The 19,519-nt window shown below is 39.4% G+C and overlaps 2 protein-coding genes across 4 annotated transcripts in view; one reads left to right on the forward strand and one right to left on the reverse strand.

The window, feature by feature from the left end:
* The window catches only part of LOC122539877 (uncharacterized), a 34,312-nt gene extending 32,741 nt beyond the window's left edge, over positions 1–1,571 (forward strand). For both annotated transcript variants that reach the window (XM_043675013.2, XM_043675014.2), the window contains exon 7: positions 504–1,571. In XM_043675013.2, coding sequence (XP_043530948.1) covers positions 504–588 — 85 coding nt within the window. In that variant the 3' untranslated portion in view covers positions 589–1,571. The remainder of the gene's footprint in view (positions 1–503) is intronic.
* A 2,791-nt stretch (positions 1,572–4,362) lies between these two features.
* vat1 (vesicle amine transport 1) overlaps positions 4,363–19,519 on the reverse strand; it is a 52,531-nt gene continuing 37,374 nt past the window's right edge. Inside the window, exons 6-7 of one of the 2 annotated variants that reach the window (XM_087977842.1) lie at positions 10,147–10,256; positions 4,363–4,898 (exon numbers count right to left, since the gene is read on the reverse strand). In XM_087977842.1, the coding sequence (XP_087833968.1) occupies positions 10,170–10,256 (87 nt within the window). In that variant the 3' untranslated portion in view covers positions 4,363–4,898; positions 10,147–10,169. Of the gene's footprint in view, positions 10,257–19,519 lie in introns of both variants that reach the window. The other variant, XM_043675016.2, reaches the window with a different exon arrangement.

The raw sequence follows: 19,519 nt of genomic DNA on the forward strand, positions 1-19,519 counted from the left end.
AAGGTGAGACGTGTAAGTACTAGAGTACAGCAGAGTTTCAACATGGACACTTCTGGGAATATTGGATGTGAATTGAACCCTAACACGAAAGCAAACTAACTGTTAAAAGCCCAATTCTAAAACAGGTAGTTAGAAATCTCAGTTTAGGCAATGACTGATTGGATTGAGGAAAGTTGTGGGGGGGGGAGAGATGAAGTCAGAAACATGAAAATCCTGGCTAATGCAAGAGCAGCAATCAACTTCTGACATTATGATCTTTAAAAGTCTTGTTACTCAGCAATTTGTGGCTTTGAGGGGATAAGACATTGAATTAATAGCTCAATTGAATTGGATTGAACTTCATTAGCATGTTAGAACATAATAAAGGTATTGATTGATGATGCTGCTTTTCAAAATTACATACAAAAGTATGTTCAGCCACAAACCAAAACTAATGCGTCATTTGCAGAGGAAATATGGATTAAAATTCCTGAAAAATAAAAAAATTTATTCTTGTTTTACAGGCAAGGTTATCCAGACTCCAATTATTTCAAGAATATTTTGGCAGCTTTGGAGAGCCATGGTATTCAAATGAAGTCTGAATTATAATGTCAAATCAGTGGAAGCAGCTTTAATGTACATATTTTATTATATGCTTATTTCAATTATTTTTTAAAACCAAAAAGGTCAAGATAAATAAGATATTAAAGAAAGCAAGTCTCAACTCACGTGGAGGAAATCTGCAACAAAAAAAAATGTATTTGCGTCACACTTTTTTTGCTGAAATTGTTAAGGAGTCTCATTTTTTGGATTCAAGAATTAGCTTCAGTGTCAATCCCAGTAATTTCTAGTTTGTAGTTTACACATTTGCAATGACAGATTTTACTGCAAAATCTGGACTGTAAATACTTTTCTTTTAATATTAGCAATATTCTATCGTACGTGTATGAAATTATGAATCAAGAATCTAACAGTGACCATGAAATCATTGTCAATTGTGGGAAAAACTCAACTCGTTCACTGATGTTCTTTAGGATGGAAATCTGCCCTCACCACCAGCTCTGGCCCGCAGGCAACCCCAGACCAACGGAAATGTGGTCGATTCTTAGCTGCCCTTTGGACAGTGAAGGATGGGCAATAAATGCTGGCCTTTATTCAGTGAAAATTTTTTTTTTAATGCACAAAGGTACAAATTAGACAGTAAGTTTGGATGCTACACCAAGAGAAATATTTAAGCAAGCAGTCAACCTGATGATACATGTGACATGGAAACCAATGTTGTGACCAAAGAATCATTTTGGAACATAATCATTTAAATCAGTCTGCAATCAGCAAAGCAATGGTGTTTGCCTGTCAAGATTAGTAAGCTGTGCAATAGAAGGATTTCTTTTGATCATTCATCTGAAGCGGTTTCCAACTTAAGAGGACCTCCAGCAGTGGTCTTAGTCCAGAACAAGAAACAAAAATTATATTAAACCAGGAATAAGTGAAGGAAACATCAGTGTGTGTAAAAACTGACATTAAACATATACACTCAAATGTGAAATTGAGAAATTTTACATCCCACAAATAAAATTAGCTTTGTGGATCCAGAGAGGTTTTCTGTAGTAATTCTGTTGTACAACCCTCATTAAAACCCAGTTACACCTCATACAGCAAGAAACAATTAAGTAGAGAGATTAATAGCATAAGAAGAGGAGCAAAATCGTCAGTTCAAATGATTTCTAATGGATTGCCCATCTGAAGTCACCACAACCTTGGGAGAAGTACTGTAGATTAATTGACAGCAACTGTTGGATTTCAGTGTTTCATTGCACCAGTGGATTGCAGAAGTTGTTAGTTTCAAAAAATTGTAATTAATTAAATCGATAAATGCCATTGTGCTGTCATTACTACCCCAAAACCCAACATTATATTTTTCACATTGCTGAAACTTACAATGGCTCTGAGGAGTGGGGTGTTGCATTTTTGGAGGCCTAATATGGGAAGTGTTTTCAAAATATATTAAAGGTAGTCTAGACCCTAGTCTTTTCTTATTTTGAAAGGTAAGTGCAAGACGTTGAGTTCCAGATGCAATTTGATTGGCTAAACTACTGGACGTTAAGCAAAACACAAAAATAAAACTAGTTAAAATACAGACAAAATAAAAGGAAAATTGACTTACCTCCATCAAAATGCTTAAAATAATATACATTATCTACTAATTAACTGTTCAAATATAGTAACATCCCATAAACACACCCTTGGCAAAGGCAAATTCAGTAAAAATAGATTGTTGCAGCTTAAAGCTGGGGGTCTTTTGCTGCAGCTAGAATGGCATACAAGACAGGGAGAAGAATAAAAACTTCCATATCCATCTTCAAAACTCCTGCAACCGCAGAAAGTTAAAACTATAAATTCTGGTGGCAACAGTAGGAGCTTGACTCCACTCATTCAGGCGGCTTCTATTGTTCCAACTTTTATTAAAATCCCAAGGCCTTACAAGCTGTTTATTGGCTTGGAGCACACTGCTTGGCGCCTCTGTCTCAACCTTTCTTCACAAAAATAAGGACGAAATACACCTCTTAAAGCCATAGTACCGCCGTGAAGACTTTATGCAAATGAATGCTAGGCAGTAGAAGAATAAAAGGAACCTTACAGTGTACATACTCACAGATCCCTGAAGCTGTCAGCAAAGGTAGATAGGGTGGTGAAGGCAGTATACAGGATGCTGGTCTTAGTCGGTGCATAGAATATAGGAGTAGGGAAGTCTTGTTGCAATTTTAGAGCATCGGTTAGGCCACAGAGAATATGGTGCAGGTCTGGTCACTACACTAGGATGCAACTGCATTGGAGAGGTAGCTGAGGAGATTCAGCAGCACGTTGCCAGGGATGAGGATAGATTGGTTTGTTTTCCCTGCTGCATAGGGGACTTGGGGATGGGGTTGTGGAGAAGAGAATCTGATTGAGGTATACAAAGCTATGCCCTATAGCAGACATGTCTAAAGGCTAGAGAGTATAAATTTAAAGGTAAATCTTTTTCACCCAGAGGATGATAAATCTATGGAATCTGCTGCCTGAGAAGAGGGTGTAGGTAGGTTCTCTCGCCACATTTTAGTAGTGTCTGGACAAGCTCTTAAAACGTCAGGGCATTGTAGACTATGAACCATTGCAGGTAGATTGAATTAATTTAGCTTGGCATTTGTTGATTCTCAGATGTGATGGGCCAAAGGGCCTGTATCAATGCTGTATGAAATGTTAAGGAACAGATTGAAAGAATACAAAATTGGTCTAAGTCAGACTCGACTCATTAGGAGTATTCCTTCATCGGTTCGTGTTCAAGCTCCCACCCTGGGGACCAGACCCCCAGGTTTTCTTGCAGAAGTGCTTAATCATCACAAAGCATTTTGAAAGATTTTGCAAAGATTTCACCTGCACTTACAATTGGATGGGGGATAAAAAAAGTGTTAAATTAAGCACAGGGTTACTTAAGGTATTGTGACACTCAAAAAAAGCCAAGGGGTTGAAGAGCTCTCAGTTTAACCTCTAAAACAAGGTTTGTACATTGACCAGAAGACATTACCCATCAGTTTGGGGATGATTTTTTAAAAGCAGATTGTGTGCGCCACTGTTATTTTTCATTTATGAATGAATATTTTCTCATTCAACAACTTAAATACTGAGCAAAATATTCCCAAATTAGTTTATTAACCACGGTAACAAGAGAATGATTGCTGCGCATTGCTTTTACAATAAGATCCAGATGGTATTTAATGCAGGAAAAACCACTGAAATAAAGGGAATGTTGGATGTACTCAAAAGTCAGGGCAGGTATTTGTGGGGAGAAACAGTTAAATGTTTCATATGAATGGCCTTTCATTCAAAGTGTTCTGCAGCTCTGTCGGTAAAAGGTCAGAAACCTGGAACGGCTGTGCTCTCCACAAATGTTACCACGGAGCAATTCCGTTATTTGGTTTCACTTCAGGTTTCCAGAATCCCCAGTATTTTGATCTGGTATGGTTACACCTTTTGCCTCCAATAAAGGCATTTTACCCAATGGAGCAATGCCCATGTCCCCTTATAACAGGGATCTAAATGTGGCTAGCCTGGTACTGAAAAATCCAACAATGTTTATTACAGCTGGCTGAAATGCAAACATTTGATTCACAGACACTTCAGTGTTACTAAATAACCTTAATACTAAGCCAGCCAATACATTTCCATCCCTTTGTCATGCTTCAAGTGGCCCCAGATAAGACAGAGTCTGAGTGTTTGATACCCTCAGGTCACACTAAAATATACAGTGATGATATTTCCAACATCTTTTAAAGATATGCTAACATACTAACCTTGACACAGATCAGGTACCAAATGCTTTTAAGAGCAATGCTTCCAGAATCAAACTTTTGGATTTTAGGTATGCATTTTATTAAACATTTAAGGCATATGGTAACACCTGGCATTAAACAGCATTACATTTCATAGGATCCATCTAAACAGCAACTGCACAGTTTTAACTGTTGTTTCACACACATACAAAAAGCAGCTTTTAGTACGAGATTAAAACACTGAATAAAATCGAGCGCAGTTAACGTTGACCTATTTGAGAAAAGGACAGTTTGTGCCTTCAGTGAATTTCCAGTTGCAAGTTCCTTTTGAGACTTGAGTTGGCCAGCTAACATTATTTTAATGCACAGCAATAAAATCCCCCATTACGACTAACTGAGCAGATTCAAATACATTATTCTTGGTGTTAAACATTTGTCATAAATGCTAATCCACTTTAATCTTCTTAAGTGCTAGGCTTTAGAAACCAAATCAGAATTAGAATGTACAAAAAGTCAGAACTTTATGGACATTTTTCCTATTCCAATTTACAGCATAGCGTACTAGGCAGTATTGTATAACATCTTGATTCAGCACCTGGACTTCTGATTGTCCTAGATAAAGAAAAACAAAAATGATTGAATTCCATGGGGCAAAAATACCTTCTAAGTGTGCACAAAAATAGGAGAGAGAGTTGCAGTTACACTGGTAAAACTGTATGAAGGGATCATAGACACAGTCATATAAACTCATTAATGAAGCCATAATCTGTTAGATATACTAGTAGTTACCAGCTTGGAAAAAGGTAGTGAATAATGAAACAAGCTCTATGCTGAGAAAAAGTGGAGGATCTAGTTTAAATGAAGAAATAAACAGGATGTATACATGATGTTTGCATTGTAGAGGTGCTAGCACCTGGAGGAGGAGCGAGGCTCCAAAAGTTAGTGTTTTCAAATAAAACTGTTGGATTATAGCCTGGTGTCATGTGATGTTTGATCCTGTCCAACCCAATCCAACACCTCCACATCATGGTCAACAAAAGGAGTTCACTTAGACAAGTTAAGCAGAAGGCCACAGCTTTCACATTAAAATTTGTCCATTCAGGACTATACATGCCTTCAGTTGCACACTAATCAGAACTGTATTGCCAAGTTGCTGAGTAAGCCACTCTGATGCATCAAATCAGTACAAAAATCAGAAATTCTGCTTCACATACAAATTACCTCCATATACATGCACACTGAAGAATCATGCAAATGCATATCTGAAATGGTATCAAGAACCAGATACAACTCGATTCCCTAATCAAGCAGTGTTCAGATCACTATAGTGACTTTACAGTGTTGATGTGTCTTTGCAGTTTAGGTGTTATTGGAATTGGAATGCCAAGCAGCCAGGTATATACATCCAGACCCTAATCAAAAAGGGACTTGCAACTGTAAATCAAAGGTCGCAGGGTTACATAATAAGCCACATGAAGGCAGATTTGGCCCTTTTAAATCCTGACAATGGACAAAGTTTTATTCGGAACATTAGTCCCTTCCTTTAACGGACATCAAGCTTAACCACAGAAATGGATCTCTCAAATTCCATCACGTCATTCAAATCACATTCAGAACCAACCGGTCCCCTAGTTTTCCTCAAGAAATTGGCACATTTTTAGTAAGCTTCAAGACATTAGAGCTGTTGCTCAGGCTCAGCTTTGAATAAGGCATTGTGTACACAAAGTTTCAAACTACTTCAGTGGACAGATGAGTGGAATATCAAGTTTTTTTTTCAGTTCCCTTTGTCTATAATTCATGAAAATTGCTTTGAGGAAAAGAAATGAAGGGGGAAAAATTAAGTTTGGGTGCAGCGTCATGGCCCATTGCCTTTCCAGTGTGTACTGCCATGTTTCAGCAGGACGATAAGCTGATTCTAAATCTATAGTTGAGTTGGCTCAGCACAAACCTGGAACTAACTTTGAGCCTATTTGGCTAAGTGGATCAGTGGAATTTGGTGAGTAGCAATAAAATAAAGAAATGGATTGCAATATTGAACACCACCCCTTCTTCAGCTAATTCAGTTGCAGTGCAACAAGATCCACAAATTGCTTGACCTACAGAGAGCCTGGTCTTAAATAAAAACAGAAAATGGGAAGGAATTGAAGAATCTTGCATGGACTTGGCTATTGGAGTGAAATAGCTGATTGAACAGAAAGTTAAAGCAAAATGGCCAGTGAAATAAACAAACAAATCTGATCACGAGTGACTGCCTATTTGCCTCAGTCACAAGTGAGATGTTATTCTTAACTTAACTCAATTCAATAGATTGCCAATGTGTTCCAAGTAGTCCATTGGTTAACAAAAGAAAATGTACATGCCCTCTCCAGTTTAACACAAGACATTTAGGAGTTGATTTCCCTGTATAAAAATAATGAAAACCTCATCTGTCCACTTGGACAATTTGCAAAGATTCCAAATGCTCAAATATTCTTTGGTCCCCAGTTATTTCTGCAAAGGTTGTAGATTTTATTTGGTAAACAAGATACCTCCCATTTCACACCACGTTTAAAAAAAATCTCAGCAACGTGTCTGAACTCCTTTTACTCCGATTTCTTAAGATACAAACTTATAGCACAAGAAGAGGGCTAGAGTAGTAAGGCCACATGTGATAAAGGGTACAGCATAACAGAGGTTAACCAATTAAAATTTGCAGTCACAAATGATTCCTCTAAACATTAGTAGGACATTTTTAATGAGGAGTCCATTTTCTTACAGTTACCTTCTGCTTCCAATTACTAACTCCCAATTGTTTTACTTCTTCCATCAGATTTTAACCCATTCTTCATCAGAATCCACAAACATGACACTGCAGGATTAGGGCAATTTCGTGCTTTTACTCTGTCATAGCTATTCTTGATCTGGGAGGTGGGTAAGAGCTTGTTCACCACTAGGTTGCTGACCACATTATAATGTACAATAGGTACAAAGGATGAGGTAGCTGAGACTAACCAATCTTTCATCAACCGCTGGGAAACAATTCGATGCAGAAAGAGGCTTCTCTCTGGTCTTTAGTACACATTGAAGACTGTGGCAATTTTGATAAAATAATTGTAAACAGCAAGTGGTTAAGATTGTACAGACGAGGGCAAGGTTTATGATGGACACAAACGTTAGAGATCTCAAACCATGTGACAGTTTACAGGAAAGCCTAATATTGGAACATAATTTATCTTATCTTCTGTTAACTTGCTTAACTCAACTCTTTTGGTTTAGCCACTTGGAAAGAGCCTAAAATGTGCCATGGGAATTTGGGAAAGCAAATTTGACTTCATTCTTTGAAGAGTTGCAGATCCAGAATCCAACTTTTTTTTTAAAAAGGTAATAACATCAAGAATAAAACCTCCTGGGGCAAAAACATTTTGAGAGGAGTTTCAAACAAAATGTGGCTTCAAATTAAAAAAATGGATAGAACTAAATTGGCCATTAAAGATCATAATACTGAAATTATATTTCACTAGCTGTTGAAAATGCATTTTAAAGAGTTCATCTTGGAATCTGCAGACAGATAGTTCTTTTATTGATTTATCCAGTGAGAATAGAACAAAACTAGTTAAGAGTTTTCACAAGGCACTGGATTTGCACTCTGGTTTGGCAGGTATTTGAATACTCGATAGGCAGAGATTACCTCTGACATAGAAGACATTATAAATGGCCGTGAAACTTAATTTAGTAAAGAATACTTGGCATTTTATCTTACCAAACAGCACCAAATTCAGACCTGGATGTTAAAAAGAAATCAGTCAAGTGTCCTGTGCAGAAAAAGGTGGAGTCAGCCTTATTGACAAATCTTAGTGACACCCAGTCTGAAGTCTCATACTGTACAGGAGGTGGAGATGGAATTTATAAAAATCCAGATGCTATCTTGGCACAGACCCAAAAGTAAAGACAAGAATTTGGCTATTGTGCAGGTTGAAGTTATTACTTGTGGATTCATTCCTTAAGCACAAGAGGCAGTTGGGATGGTGCCACAGTTAGATCCTTATTGCAATTATGTACTCCTATATATGTGTTCATATAGACAAGAGTACACATTTAGCAAGAGGTCAAGCAGCTGGCCCTATATAAAATAACTTTATGCTCTTTTGTAATGTAAACAGAGCAAAAAGAGTGCAACTTGCATTGGTCTCAGTAATTTATTGACTGAGTCACTAATTGCCTCTGGTCAATTTTCTTTTAGGATTTCAAAAGGTCAGTTCTGGATACATGTAGCATTAATAAACTATTCAGATTTAGTTTGCTTTACTGTGGATTTTCCCATGCAAAAAAAAAAACCCGCAGTGCACGCACAAACAGGATTTGGCTATTCCAGGATAGATCCTAAAGAGTTGGAGGCAACGGTCCAAGATTCGGTCAACAGAATTCGTTATATTTCTGGAATTTGGATTCAGTTTAGCACATTAAATACTTAGCTCTGCTTGCCCTAAACATTTACCAATACACCCTGTACTGTCACTAAAGCTAGAGGCATCTATTAATTTTCATCATCCAGGGAATGGCAGTTCGATCTGCTGTAAACAGACACAAACCATGTTAAAGTGAGAGCACGGAAACATGGTTACTGTGGTTGGACTTGTACATATCTGATGTGCACCTTGGGACATATCAGCTCTAACCAGCATTGCCCATTTGAGTCAGAGGTACAAAAGGTTGAAGGCAGAAGTACATGGGACAAAGAGAGACCTCGGACAAAAGAGTCACCGATCATGAATTACAAGACTGAACAGCAGAGAAATAAATCATTGCCTTTGGCTAAGTTATAACTGGGAATATGCAGCTACTCCAGGTTTTGATCATTCTAGCCAGAACATTTTTTTTTTAAAAAAAAAAGGTCAATAATAGAAACAAGAGACTAGTTTCAGCTGGTTATTGGAAGAAATTGAGTGGCACTGTAAATTAAGTGGTACAGTATATCAAAAGGCTCAAACAGTTCCAAATCAAGAGTCATAATTATCAAACATGGAGTAGGATCAGAATCCAATGAAGTAGTTAGTGGTTACTGTATGAAAACTAAATGTCACTTGGTGATGTTTTTGGGTGACAATTTGTTATTTACTGGTCTGGACCATTGCCAATTAAGTAGCCTGGATCGGTGTATAGCCCCAGCTAGAACTGATAGTTGAAATAAAAGGAGTCCTTAAAACCCACATACAGCTAACACACTCCACAGGTTCAAATTGATCAAACAGCTCTTATCTCTAATGTGAACCATTTAGTACTAACCCTTTAAGGTTTTCTACATGGACAGATGGAATTCAATAGGGTGGACAAATAATTGAATCAAAAAGGGGAGGTGCATTTACTGCACAGATCACACATTCAGCAGTTCCTGAAAGTCAGGCATCAGTGGTGTAGATGTACAGTGAAAGCCAATCAAGTTTCACAATAATTTTACAATTCCGTGCTGCCCACAACAAGGTCAATTTGTGACTCAGTTTGGAAGATTCAACACAATTGTTCAACATTTTGAATCTTTGATCTACATGGATGGATTATAATCACAGTAGTTTTGAGTCATTTGAGAAAAAGGGGTGCCAACGCAGAACTGTGTCAGGCTGTCAGCTGTAGATGTTCAATTTTTTTTTAAAAAAGTGTTGTACTATTGGAGATTGAGGGAGAGAAAACAAAGAGGATAAAGGTTGTGTGATAGGCCCATTAACAGGATGGTAACTTGTAAGCAGCAAACCAGAACTAAAATGCACCTGATTACAGGATCAGTCAAGATTTGCTTCCCTGCTTCAAGCTTAAATTAGTCATCTGTCCATCTTCAGGTCATAAAAGGTTAGCACTTTGAGCTAAATTTACAAATGTTATTCCCTGCCTTCTATTGGAAATAGAGTCAGACTAATTTTCAGCCTTCTTTGCTTCTGGGACCAGAATAACTTTCCCAATGTTTCTGCGCTCCTGCATTTGCCTCATAGCGTCTCCAATCTGCAGAGGAAAAGAAATTTATATTTTTTAATCACCAAAATAGTCAGTCAATCTTAAAGGAAAGCAGCCATATGATCAGTTTAAAAGTAAAGACAATATTAAACCAGACAATCCAAAACAAGACTGGCTAAGCAAGCTTACTCTTAACACAAGAGATTACAAAAGTGCTTTCTGCACACAAAAAATCAACCTCAAATGCCAACATTTTGGCAGACTTTCTGGTGGATCAAGTGTTAAAAGTCACAAGTTGCCAAGTGGCAATTATCACACAGCCATCTGCTTAGCAATTCAACTCTAAATACCAGGATTGCTTTTCATTTGCATGAACCCTTCACACATTTGGAGCAATTAAGTGGTGTGGAGAATGGGTACACTTTGGAAAGAGTGCTGACTACTCCATTTCAGCTGAAAGCTGTTGTTATTTTACAAAAAAAAAGGGACTTTAAAAGGAACATTTTAAAAATTGTGTTGGGACTAAAACCCTGATCAGACTTAAATCAAAATGATCAGTGGAACGACAACTATGACATTGGTCAGACACTTGCATGCATCATTCAAATTCTTCCAAATTTACAAAGAAACATTTTTAAATAAAAGTGGAGTGTTAAGCAATTTTTAGGATGAGCACATCAAACCTTGCCAGTCTCTAATTCATTGGGCGTGAGCAAATTAAAAGAAAACATTTTGAATAGGCCCAATGGATTAGCTCTGTGCAATTTTACTTTGCAACTCTTAAAAACAAGAAAAAAAATCCTTTCCTTGTGAAACTAGATACTCGTGACCAAAAATATTACTCACCAACATCATCCACACTTATAACCCGACTGGTTATGACACTTTAATATCAGCATAAAACTGTGTACTACAATTGTTGCAACAACTGCATCCCACAAATGTCATCCAAACATTTTTTCCACATGAAGGGAAACAGCCTGGACCCAATTCATACTTTTTTTCAGTTGCTAAATTGTCCAAAAATCCAATACATGTTCCAAATAAATGAATATTTTCAAACCATATACTGTAAAAGTACAGACTAGAGTGGAAATTTAGAGAGAGGAGTACTACTTTTTCCCTTGGTTGAGTCACGCCATGCACCGAAACACTCAGACTCAATAAAGCAATAGAAATACCACATCTGAAAAATTTGAGCTTGCCATAGCACAAAACAGTGCCCACCCAAGTTACCCCCCGATTTTAAGCTGTAGGCATGCAGCCACCACCTGATGGCACCCTACACAAAACAATGTTGCTGAAACCAGAAGCTCAAGATTTATTGACAACACCCCAAGAAAGCAGAATTTAGGAATGAAGTGGTGGGAGCACTTTCGTCCAATTTACAATTCAAGTCAAATGCCATTACTTGTTATTTTCTGGGGATAGGTGTTCTGGCACTGTGTTGATAAATTCATTACTGATTAGACTATACAAACATTTTGCAATTACCGTATAAGCGCCAAAGGCCAGTGGCTATTGAACAGATTTGCATCGGGTTCTGCAAAGGCTTAACAATACCTTTTTGGAGGTGCATACGGTGATGGCCAGAGAAAATGTTTTGCGTTTCCGCACACAGACAGCTCCAGCTGTTTAATTTGAACTTTTGGCAGCGCAAGAAAGGATGACAAACCTTCTCAAAGTCTGTTTCTGTTTATGAAGTACTCATTAATCCAGAGTCCTGAACACTTTTCAAAAGAGCTTAGTTTGCACTTGAAGGAAATAGGACACCGTTTGGTATTAAACCAAAGCACTAAACTGCAAACAGACATAGTCGTTTCAGCAATGATTAGGGGCAGTTATGTTTCATTTTCAATACTGCTGAAACTGCTGTGCAAATGGAATAAACTGGAATCTAGTTTATATTAAACTATTGAAATGATATCAGAGATAGATGAAGTGAAATTGTTTCACTGCACTATATCAGGGAACCAAAAACAGTCAAGCATTCATCCAGTTATTGGAAGGATATTATTAAGCTGGACAGGATTCAGAAGAGATTTAACAGGATGTTGCTTGGTATGGAACGTTGGAGTTAAAGGCAGGCTGGATAGGACATTTTTCACTGGAGCCTAGGAAGTTGAGGGGCAACCTTATGGAAGTTTATAAAATAATGAGGGGTATAGATAGATTTAATGGTCGTTGCCCTTTCCCTAGGATGGGGGATTCCAAGACTAAGGGGTACATGATTAAAAAGGAGAGAAATTTAATAAAAAAAGACACGAGGGGCTTTTTTATATAGATTTAAAAAAAAAAAAGAGGGTGGTGTGTGGGGAAGAACTTCCTGAGGAAAAGTCGTGGATGTGGGTACAACATTTAAAAGATATTTGGGAAGGTAAATGGATTGTCCCATAGTGCCCAGGGATGTGTAGGTTTGGGTGGATTGGCCATGCAAAATTGTCCCATAGTGTTCAGGGATGTGCAGGTGAGGTGCATTAGTCAGAAGCCAGGGGAATGGACCTGGGTGGGTTACTCTTCAAAGGGTCAGTGTGGACACAGATTCCCTACAGTGGGGAAACAGGCCCTTTTACCCAAAAAATCCACACTGACCCTTCCAAGAATAACCCACCCAGACCCACTTCCCCTGACTAATGCACCTAACCTACAAATCCCTGAACACTACGGGACAATTTCCCATGGCCAACCCACCCTAATGTACACACCTTGGGACTGCAGGAAGAAACTGGAGTACCTGAAGGAAACCCACGCAGACATAGGGAGAATGTGCAAACTCCACACAGACAGTTGCCGAGGCTGGAATTGAACTCTGATCCCTGGTGCAGTGAGGCAGCAGCACTGACCACTGAGCCTCGTCATTGGCAAAGCTCCTCAGACGAGTGCCTTCCAAACCTGGCGACCGCCTCCGCCCCTACCTGGAAGGACAGAGGGACAGCAGGTACGTGGGAAAGCCACACCCCGGCATGCTCCGCTCCCCCTCCCCAACTCAAATGTACCTGCCCGTTCCTTCGGGATCAGAATCCTGCAAGTCCCTCCCCCCCTGAGGGAGGTCGTGGGTCAGGCCAAAGGTGGGACACCGCAGATGTTAGAGAAGGCTTCTCTTTTTCCCCCATTGCCACCACACCTGGGGGGTAAGGGACCCAAGGGGCGGTCAGGGTGTTGGAGGGATATGGGCCAGGAGCAGGTAGGTGGGACTAGCTTAGTTTGAGATTCTGCTCGGCATGGACTGGTTGGACCGAAAAGTCATACAACACAGAAACAGACCCTAAAATCGGTAAGCCTTTTGAATACTGTGAAGTCATATCCATATTTGACTGAACTCATCTACCTTTCAGACATGCCCTTTGCTTGGTTTCTCCTTCTCAAAAAAAAACTGTTTATGTCAAATAAAGTTCTTTAATCTTATCTTCACCTCACATACCAAATCAGCATTAGTTAGCAAACCTGAATCCCTACCTATTTTAAATAGCTGCAAGAACAGAACAGTTACAGTAAACAATAAAATTTGCTTGTTCACCAATAAGTAAAGCAGAAACCAAGAGTTCAAACAGTGGTATAAAGTGGAGAAGTCATTAAAGTAACTTTGCTGTGGAAAGTTGAATTTAAGTTCAAGGACAATTTGCATTAAAAAGAGATACAATCAATCAATATTTCCATTTGATGCAGCATATTTATTTGTTCAGGAGGCATTTATATTATTATTTGCTTAAAGGCCATCCCTAATTGAAGGTAGTGGTGAGTTACCTTCTTGAACCACTGCTGTCCATGTGTTATTAGGAAAGAATCTCAGGATTTTGACCCAGTGATAGTGAAGGAACAGAGATACAGCTCCAAGTTAAAACATTGCAGCTTTGAGGGCAACTTATAGGTGCCTTTGTTGCACTAGGTGCTGGAGACTATGGGTTAAGAAAAAAAAACAGCCAAGAAGTTTGATGAGTGCATTTTGGAATTTTCCAGTGGTGGACAGACTGAATGTTGAAGGTGGCAGACATGTTCATCCGGAAGTGGGATGGTGTTGAGCTTCACTCAAAGCAAGTGCAGAGTTTTCCATCACACTCCTGGCTTATTTCCTGTAAAGACAGTGGATGGACTTTGCCAAGTGAGGAGCAACGTTGCCTTCACACTGGGGCTGCTGAGTCCTCATGGATGGAAATGTGTTGCTGGAAAAGCGCAGGTCAGGCAGCATCTAGGGAACAGGAGAATCGACGTTTCGGGCATTAGCCCTTCTTCAGGAAGGGCTTTCTGCTGAGTCCTCATGCACAGCATCATGCAGGACTTCAGATTTGGAAGCTATTGCCACACGGGGACCTCAAATTCGTGCAAGAGAAAGAAGGATTTGATCTGGAAGTTAGGTACTTGCCACAGATTTCCCAGCCTTTGACCTGCTCTTGTAGGCAGACTATTCAGCGTGCGATTGTGGGGTTTAAGCAATCATATCATTCAAAGTCAAGGGGAATTTGTTTGATTCTCTAATGGAGATGGTCACTGCCTGACCTATTTATCACGCCAAGCCAGACTGTTGTCCAACTATTGCTGGACATGTACACGGACTGCTTCAGTATCTGAAGAGTCATGGGATCCGCTCAACATTTGTTTGATGATTACACATCGACACTTTTGATGGTAGAGGGAAGTGAAGCAGCTGAAGATGGTTGGGACTAGGATGCTACTGAGGAATTTCTGTGATATCCCAGGAATAACCTCCAACAATCAGAACCATCTTCTATTGTACTAGTAATGTGAGGCAGATGAAACTAAGCAAGCACGATGAGATGGCAACGATAGATCCCAATTATTGTTAACACTGACTTATTCAATAAATACGACAATGCTAATTAAAGCTAGAAAGGAGAAAAGCAGAATCACCTGAAGCACTAAGTACAGAGGAGAAATGGATTTTGTTTCTAAGAAACCAAAAATGAGAATGGCTAAAAAAAAAAACACAACACGCTAAAGAGTATCCAATTCATACCAAGTTAAACCAGTTCACAATTAAAACTGGAATGCTTTAACCTTGTTAGAAAACAAGTTAAATAAAGGGAATGAGGCTGGAAAGTTCAAATCTTAATAATTGTACACAGAATGTAAAACAAAAAAAGGGACAAGGGTTATTGAATTACTTTTCAAACACCATCGATCCTACTCAACTGTTAGATTTTTCAAACTTGTCCAACATTGCAGATGTAAACGAGCTATTGCAGAGCAGAAATAAACAGTTAAATTTGAGAACCACAATGTTAAACACAAAAGCTTGCATTTTACATAGAATGAGGAATTCAATTTAAATGGGAGCTGCACCAGCCCAATGACTTTAATTTGACTTTTGTCGCAGTTTAAACATTTGCCAAGCTCAAACAAAAACACAGCCAAACTGTCTGGTCAGTGAAGCCCAGGGAGTCAGGTATGCAGTTCTTTTCCCAGCACCTGAGGTGACAGGACGCAACACCACCACTGCTAGCAAACTGTTCCTCTCATTTAACTTTCAGCACCATTGGGTTTGACACTCCAGCTAGAACATTCCTGCATTTGCTACAAACTGAAATGCTCTATCACTGAAAATAGAATACCTCCCCTCTCAAAGCAGCATAAATACAGACTTTGTATTTTAGTCTGCTGCTCAAGTGCCAAGTTCCCTTCACATCAAGGCCACAAACTATTTGTGCTCTGAATGGCAGGCACCCACTCCAGGTATGCCAACTCAAGCACATTTAAATCGAGGGACACCATGTAAAAATTAAGCCACACAATTTGCAACTTTTAAAAACCGTTTTTTGTACATTTGTCATCCACTTCTTCACCAACTTCACACCCATAATAAAGAGCAAACTTGCACATGCCAATATCTAGTCCGTAATATCACAGTTTATCAACATCAACCAAATCAGGAGCAACCATCAACAGAAAGACAGGATCAGTTCTGACAGTCTCTGCTTTATTCATAGCAGAAATGGATCATGTGCAAAATTCAGGATACAGCACAACTACTGTACATTTGTAAAATCAAAGTTCGGCGAGACCTGTGTCAAGGACAACACCTTGAATTTTTCATCCTTGTGGAGAAGCAGGTTTCAATTAAATTGCCAATTAAGAAATATAGCTCACTAAACATCAGTCATGCTACTTACCTCATCAATAGTAAGCTGCCTAATTTTATCACATGCACCAAACAAGTTAAAAGTTGAGGGCTCGACATGGAAATCAGTGGGTGCCTGACAACTGAAGCATACATGCTCCAACCGGTCTCCATGCCGGTGTCCAACAACAATATTGTAGGGCATGCTCCTTGTGCACTGATCACATGCACCCCACATCCACAGTCCGTGCCCACTGATGTAGGTCAGCCTATAAAGAAACATCATGGCGCATTTGCAATCTACTTACAGCAGGTTTCTGCACTTCACCGGCAACAATAATTGAAGTGATACTGTGAGGGCATGCACACAGCTGATGGACTGGAGCAGGCTGTGACTCCAGCCAGCTAGTCTTATTGCTGGCAGAGGAACGTTGCCCTTCATTTCAAAGTGCAGTATAACAACAAGGAAGTCTTGCTGAACATATACAGTGTATTACTTAGACTGTAACTGGGGTACAGATGGGTTTTGCTCCCCTTATCAAAGGAAGGAAATAAAAAAACAATGGTATTAAGAAGGAGCCCAGAGAAGGTTCACTCAGCTGATCCTGACCACGCAGGAATTGACTTACCAGTTTAGTAGGTTGGTCCTGTACTCATTGGAGTTTAGAAGAAACCTTATTAAAACAAAAGGATTTTCAGGAGTTGGACATGATAGATGCAGAGGTCACTTTTCCTTTCGAAAGAATTTAGGGCCGAAGAACTCAATCTCAGAGTAAGAGGGTATCCAGTTAGGATGGAGGTGATGAATAATTTCCTCCATCAAAAGAGGGGAACAAATCTCTGGAATTCTTTACTATCAAGACTGGGTTGTTAAGTACACTCAAGTCTGAGAGACAGCAATAGAAACAAGGGTTAGAAGGACAGGACTGGCAACTGGAAGGAGGATTCAGATCAGCTATGATCTCACTGCATGGCAGAGTAGATTTGATGGGCTGAATGGCCTACATTTCCTCTATGGTTTTATGCTGGGGCAGACATCCGGGACAGTGCAGGACAGCTTGGGACAGTGCAGGGCTTGTCTGGGCATACTACAGAGTTTTAACAAGAATGGCAGGTTTCTCCAGCATATCCTGGCAATGGCTAGTTGTTTTGGAAACGGTTCAATGAGGCAAGATGGGGTTGGAATGGAGTGAGGATGACAGCATAGGGGCAGGGTAGGTAATTAATAAAAGCAGTTCGATCAGATTCAGCAAAGAACTCATGGCGAAAAACTAAAACAAGCCTTGACATAACTGTTAATTTGCTCTGAACGAACAAACAGTCATACTGGAGTCAAAACCTTAATTCAGTTTCTCTTCAGATGCTACCAGATTTGTTCATTTTTCTAGCACTTTGTTTTCAAACATTAAGCAGACAACAAAGAAAGTGCTACCAAAATGAGTGGCACAACTGAAGAACTGAACTGCATGAAAGAAAGGAATCAAGCCTATCCCATGGTCATCCTAGTCACTGTAACCTCAATCTGAGGTGCATAGCTAAGCATTTCCAGATTGCAGTAATTGGTCAATAAATCTATTTTTTTTTAAAATAAAAAACCTGTTTGATTAACAAACCTATGCAAGTCTTCAGGCTCATGATTGGGAAGCAGCAGTAATTCCTGAATTTTATATCAGTCTCGATTTTGGGGAAACACCTCAGCTGGCTGCTAGCCCCTCCTGATTGTTCTTTGCTCATCAGGTCCCCTCAATGCTGCTCAAAAAATAAGTGAAAATACAACTTCAAGTAGGGACAGCATGCCCAGTGAGGTAGTGGGATTTCAAAATAATTTTAAAAACATTAACAAAAAAAGACCGATTTGCTATCTCAGGTTTTCACTTGATTCACTTAATTCATTGAAATCACTCAGTCATAGCTATCCTAACCTCCAAAGGTCCAAGGATATCAGAGCTTCAAAGTTTAGATTTTGATTTAAAGGTCTGTCAACGAAACTGAAAATGGAGCTCCATAAAGTGAGATTCTGCTGCCACTAAAACTGAATGAGATCCATCTTTCAGTACAATTAGTAAATGACAAATATATAATGCCATTCTGTGACTGCTTTCTTTACAGAGCAGGAATAGAATCTAAACATTACCCCTTGCAGCTAAACAGTCAGAATGCCACAACGACAACAATGCCTGATGGCCAAGCCCTCGAACTCTGAACCAACAACTGTTTGGACTTTTTCCAAACAATCCCAACCACATGGCATAAGTGGCTCAGTGGTTAGCACTGCTGTCTCAGCGCCAGAGAGCTCTGTTCAATTCCAGTCTCAGGCATCTGTGCAACCTCCACAAAGCCAAAAGATGTTCTCCCTGTCCGTTTCCCCCTGTGGTCCAAACACATGCAGTTTAGATGGATTGGCCCATTGCAGTTAGTTGGATTAGCCAGGGGAAATACAGGGACAGGGTATGGATGAGAGTCTGGGTGCACTGCTCTTCAGAAGGTTGGTGTGGTCTTGATGGGCCAAATGGCTTGCACCCACACTGTAGGAAGTTTTATGGTTCAGAGAAATCCCACTGTACATAGGGGGTCAAAACTGAGCGGAAGATTTGGCTGCATTTACAGTGGGAGACTACAGCATGAACTCTTAAGAAATTTCACTGTCCTCTATTTTGTGCAGAATTCAAGAGGGTTTCATCTTACATCATTATCACCAGCTGTAAAATTGAAGGTTTACGCTTATATCTTGTAATTGATTTATATCTTTAGTTACCATTTTGTTTTTCTTACACTTCAGTTGTAACCAATACGTCAAACCAATACATCAAAACGTAACTTAAAACTGACCAGGTCAAGCCAGTGAGGAAGTTTATATCTCCAGGTTCCTGACTTTGAAATATGCATCTATTTGTACAGAATCAGCAACCAATCCAATAGGTACAAGCATAAATCAGACTGGAGAACAAACCTACATTCTTTTTCAATTGGTTGTTAAAAGATGTGCGCAATTGACTCAAGTGCCCTTTGATATGAAAAATACACAGCCAAGTGGAAACTCCGGGCAGTGCTCTGCATGAACTAAAGGAGCACCACACTCTGACTATGAACTAAAAGGATGCCAGGTTAAAGATTATTATTAAGAATACTAACATTCCTGAGAATCAAGTCCCAGGTCATCCGCTTAGAAATTCACGTTCAAGGAAAGCTTTGAGGATAGCCCCTATGGATCTTTGTTTGCTTACAAAATGCCCTTCAT

The sequence above is a fragment of the Chiloscyllium plagiosum genome, unplaced genomic scaffold, assembly GCF_037043375.1.
Source record: "Chiloscyllium plagiosum isolate Xiang-an unplaced genomic scaffold, Cpla_swu_hap1 HiC_scaffold_32, whole genome shotgun sequence".
Classification (NCBI taxonomy): Eukaryota; Metazoa; Chordata; class Chondrichthyes; order Orectolobiformes; family Hemiscylliidae; genus Chiloscyllium; species Chiloscyllium plagiosum.